At 32.9% G+C, this 5,000-nt stretch overlaps 1 protein-coding gene across 5 annotated transcripts in view; it reads right to left on the reverse strand.

The window, feature by feature from the left end:
* Nucleotides 1-5,000, reverse strand: part of LOC137629602 (latrophilin-like protein 1) — a 511,095-nt gene that overhangs the window by 180,091 nt on the left and 326,004 nt on the right. For all 5 annotated transcript variants that reach the window (XM_068361081.1, XM_068361085.1, XM_068361084.1 and 2 more), the window contains 2 exons: nt 3,080-3,302; nt 2,585-2,685 (listed from right to left, as the gene is read on the reverse strand). In XM_068361081.1, coding sequence (XP_068217182.1) covers nt 2,585-2,685; nt 3,080-3,302 — 324 coding nt within the window. The remainder of the gene's footprint in view (nt 1-2,584; nt 2,686-3,079; nt 3,303-5,000) is intronic.

Below are 5,000 nucleotides of genomic sequence, written 5' to 3' on the forward strand. Positions count from 1 at the left end.
TTAACACAAATTAAAGAGAAACTAAAGTTATTAAAACATAAAACTGACTTTAAAGGTCCCTTTCATCGAGTGAGCATGGATTTATATTAGTATGCATAAAAGTGAGAATTAACATGTTTATCAAAGAAATAGGATTATATATATTAATCTTATTACATTTCTTTGTTCCAAATATATTCTTTTCATCCTTTTTTATTGTTATTAGGTAACTGCAAATCTTATTCTTGTAACCATGCATTGAGAGATTATTATTTGCTAAATATAACATCTTTTAAAAGTAATTTGTATTTTTCCTAGCTATACAACCTGACTTCTTTAAAATGGGGAACATGTCTTTCTTGGAACTGGAATGGCTATTGAAGTCATTAACAAGGTAGCTAATGACAGGTGGTTCACATTGGCGAGTAGCCCAACCCACCGACCTGTAGGAGGCTTTTCACTATTTACCTTTAGTTCAGGACTGAGAGGAGTGGTTGATGTAGGTAGTTTCACTTTAAAGGACTCAGCTTTGTGTAAATAAAAAAAGTTACGTTACTTTTAAAATTTGTTATTTGTCCTCAACTTACAAACATTCAGATACAAACACATATCCAACTAATAGTACAAATCTTAAATATTATATGAAAAGTTCATAATGAGATAAGGTACTGTAATAAAACAATATTATATAATTTAATGTAGTAAGCAAGATTACATTCAAAATATGAAACAGAACTATTTGTTGACTTTTGCAGATGAAAATCGTAGATATGAGTTAGGTGAAGCCTACCTAAGGCCAAAAATTAACAAACTTGAATTACAAAAAGACTTCTTGGAACCTGTTAAGTTTTTAAGTTGAGGACTTTCTTTACTTCAAACTGTGTTTGGGTATAAGACTCAACTTCTCCCAGTTTATCAAAATCTCCAAATCATAACAAATGCAAGAAGCCGAACTCAATCCTGTAGCAGCTGCCTCATAGAGGAGGCTAAGATCAGCAAATTGTCGTGACATCAACAGACGTATACCTTGTGAATGCCCCCAAGCTGCTACCAAGTTGAATACTTGAGAGGATACTTTAGGAGTAGCCCACAGTACAAAGAACAGAGTCTTGAACTGGTACTGTAGACCGTACCGTAGCAGGATATGTGGAGGTACTTCTCAGAGGACTGAAGAATAGGTTAAGGATTGAATCAGATAGGCTTCAAGTGACCTACAGGAAACTTGATCAATTTGTACAAATCATCATCAATGAAGGCTGAGAGAAGGGAAAGGCACACATCCAGAAAAGATTTTTAGGCTTTAAGTAATTCATTCCAAATTCATGTAAAAGGAAAATCATTGCATTCTTAGCAATACAGACCCCATCCAAAATAGAAATTTGATTAATCTCCTAACAGTGGCAAAAGCTACAATTTCTTTTTTAAAGTTAAGGCTTCAAACTCAAGTTAATGGGTTTTGACCATAGGGCAGACCAGACATACCAAAAACTACATCTAAGTTCCAAGATATGGCTCATGGTAGAAGGAGCTTCAATGATAAAATATTGAATTGTGTACCTAATTTTTGGGTTTACAACAACTCAAGTCCAGTGTCTAAATACTATGGGGCAACATAGACCTACCTAAATTCATGAATTACATACATGTACAGAGGTGTTGGAAATTGCAAATTCAAATTACCACAGTCACTTCATTCAGATTGTTTTGCAAGTTATTCCTAATATGTCGTCATTGTACTTTTTTAATAACACTTTGCTTATGGGCTACAGTTTTTTATCATTTAACTTTGCACATCCTGTTCAGATGGTCTTACAAAGACTGTGTAAATTTTTTGAATAAATGCATATGCTAGGTTAAAGTGAACATCGATTTCAACTATATCCCTTTATATTCTTTTTATTTCATCTATTTTACAAGTGATATTCAGAGTTTGAATTAAATTATCAGATAAACCAGTGATGTTACTTACAAAAACTCCTTTGGTTGTCTTATAGACTCATTTGGATTTCCCAGCAGAGGCATTTAAGTGTTTTGTCCAGAGGATTTTTGAGTTGAAGCTACTTGGAGTACCAGTTGTTTTTTTGTAAACATATGATGATAGATTAAGTGTCTCTTACAATTTTCACTTTTTAAGCTGCTAAAGTGAACAATCCTCATTCTAAGATAAACTCTGGAACACCTTAACCCATACAGTACTGTTCCCCCATCTTGCTCTTACGTTAGTGTCTTTATTAAAATTACAGTTAAGCGCTCTCAGTTAGGGCATTTTATCCTGAGCTAGGTGTAGCGACAGAACACCGAGGTGGAAATGGTCCTGATAAATCTAATGTTGATAAATCTCTGAACTTAAAATAGTGTGATGGTTGACAAACCGCAATCAATGTAGTTTTCTAACTCACTGGCACAGAGGTGCTGGTGCTCCAATCCCCCAAGTTAGGATCTAGATATTGGGTACAGGGAGGTCTTCCCAGACATCATTTCCTACAATTAATTTCTCAAAAATACTGTATATTCAATTCAGAACTTGATCAGGGAGAAGATCTTGCACTACAGGATTGTAGCTATGTTATAGGAACTGAAGAAGAAAAAGTAGAAAAGCACTTACTCGCTTCCCACGGGCTCTCAAATCCTAGCGTTGCTCCAATGACTTCACTATTGACTTGCTCTGTACCTTCAATTTCTGATATGTTTATTCCATCTGGGTTACTAGAAGAAGAATAAAAAGAAGACAATTATGTAACCATTATGATATCAGAAGCAATAAGAAAAATGAATTTCACATTACAATATATGTCTCAACAATCTTTGCTGATAAATATATACTGTATAAGAATCATATCTTTAAATGCTATCAAATGTTGTGAAAATTAAACTCACTTTACATCTCTAGACTAATAATGTTATGATATTCATATAAAAAGTCAATATGAAAGCAACCACACTTTCCTTTACAATACTCAAAAACTTATAAAAAGGCAATGGGCTGTAATTTATAGTACTGTGCATAAAGTCCTAAGCTCATAATTTCCCATTTGAGGTTTTAATCTTATCTTATCACATAACAAATACAATATTCGCATTTTGTATATGGTAGTCTTACCATGGCACAGTATTTGTAATGCAGTGAAGATTATGGAATACATTGAAAGCCACAACGACATTTTCACTGCCGTCATTCGTCAATCTGTCCGGGCTTTTGAAGGTGGTGCCTGTTTCATAGAATTTTTCTGGCAACTTAATAGATGTTTGAGTAACATTGTGTTTAAAGAGACGATTATCCTCTCTATCATAGTACTGTTTGGGTTGAATTACTACCGCTAAGTCTGTAAAGCAAAGCATTATAATCAGTTGTCATTATACTTTTCAATAGCCTTTTTTCTTAATTTATTAAGTATATATTGTACAATACTGTAAATTGTAAATTTCATTTACCGGTAAGTTCTGAAAAATATGTGATTGCCCTGTAAAAAAATTTCAGTTGTTGTACAGTGTACCAAAAATTCTAGAAGGGGGTCAACATGTTTAATAAGGGAAGGTGTACTTAATTCTCGGTATGATATTTTTGGTATTATCAAATGCCACTAAACATAGTCCTTTAATTCATAATATGATCTTGATGGTATTCATTAACCGCTAAAGCAGAGGTCCATTAATTCCTAATATTATCTCTTTGGTGTCTATTTATTGCCACTGAACAAGGTGCCCTTAATTTTCAATATGACTTTGTTTGTATCTATTTACTACTACTGAAAAGCAGTCTTGCTACTCTAAATATGATTTTGTGGTATCTACTTACTGCTACTGAACACTGGTCTCTTAAAACCTAGTACATTATTGTTAGTATCCTTTTATTGCTACTAAAGAAGGGTTCCTAAATTCCCATATGATCTCGTTACTGTATCTATTTACCACTACTGAACAGGAGTCCCTTAATTCTCAATATGATCTTGTTGAAACCAATTTACTGCTAATAAACAGGGGTCCCTTAATTCTTAATATGATCTTGTCTGCATTTTTTTAATCCTACTGATCAAGGGTTCTTTCATTCTCAATATAATTTTGTTGGTATCTATTAACCACAATATCATCTTGTTATTATCTATTTGTACTGTCAAAGCTGGAATGGTGAAAATCCAGAGTTAGACTGTGATACTTCTGGATATGCAAATAATATTGTCGGTCTCTCATACACATCTTCAGCGTAGGTTGTAAAGTTTTATCAATAACTACATTAGGCTCATTATCCAAACAAACTCCTTCATCATTTTGGAAGTAAACTGATTACATTAGTCACAGAGCATTTCCTAGAGGAATCACCCTCTGATGGAAATTTAAAGCAATGTTTCTAATATACTCATACTATATTTTTTTAATTTTGCGAAGTGGAAAAAAACAAAATTTTCAAAATACAGTATAACTTATTTATGTTGTTGTCAGTTAAAACCTTAATAGTAGTCACCTGCCTTAATTTTTCCCTTGCTATTGGTCTAGTTACTTTTTACTTGAGCTCCTACAGTTTTTTTTAACATACATAAGGTCATTTGCTGTTCATCCTTACTCATGACATAAAAAAACATCTACCTTCCCTCTTGTTGGTCTGGTTTTATTGAGTAATTCTAATAATTCTAATAATAATAATAATACTAATAAGGTTTAAGATTACCTATAAAGCTAATTTAATATCGGCCATCTTTACAAGGACTCTTTTTGTTGGGATAGATGCTGATGATAATTGTAATACATAGCAAAGATGATGATTGCTGTATATGTATTTTCCTCTGGTCTGGAAGTCTATTTGCCAAACATCAACAGTATTTTTGTAGTCTGCTTCATTCTTACATTTGATAAGAATGGATGATTAATAACAAAGTTCGCAGTGTTTTACTTTCTTATAGAATCTTAAACTTGAGTAATTTTCTACATATGACGTGGTCCCGTAGAACTTATTCAAGGGTCTTAAAGAATACTTTATCTTATCATGTTCAAGCTCTGTATAGGGGTCAACAAATAAACAATATATG

Source organism: Palaemon carinicauda, chromosome 37 (assembly GCF_036898095.1).
Source record: "Palaemon carinicauda isolate YSFRI2023 chromosome 37, ASM3689809v2, whole genome shotgun sequence".
NCBI lineage: Eukaryota > Metazoa > Arthropoda > Malacostraca > Decapoda > Palaemonidae > Palaemon > Palaemon carinicauda.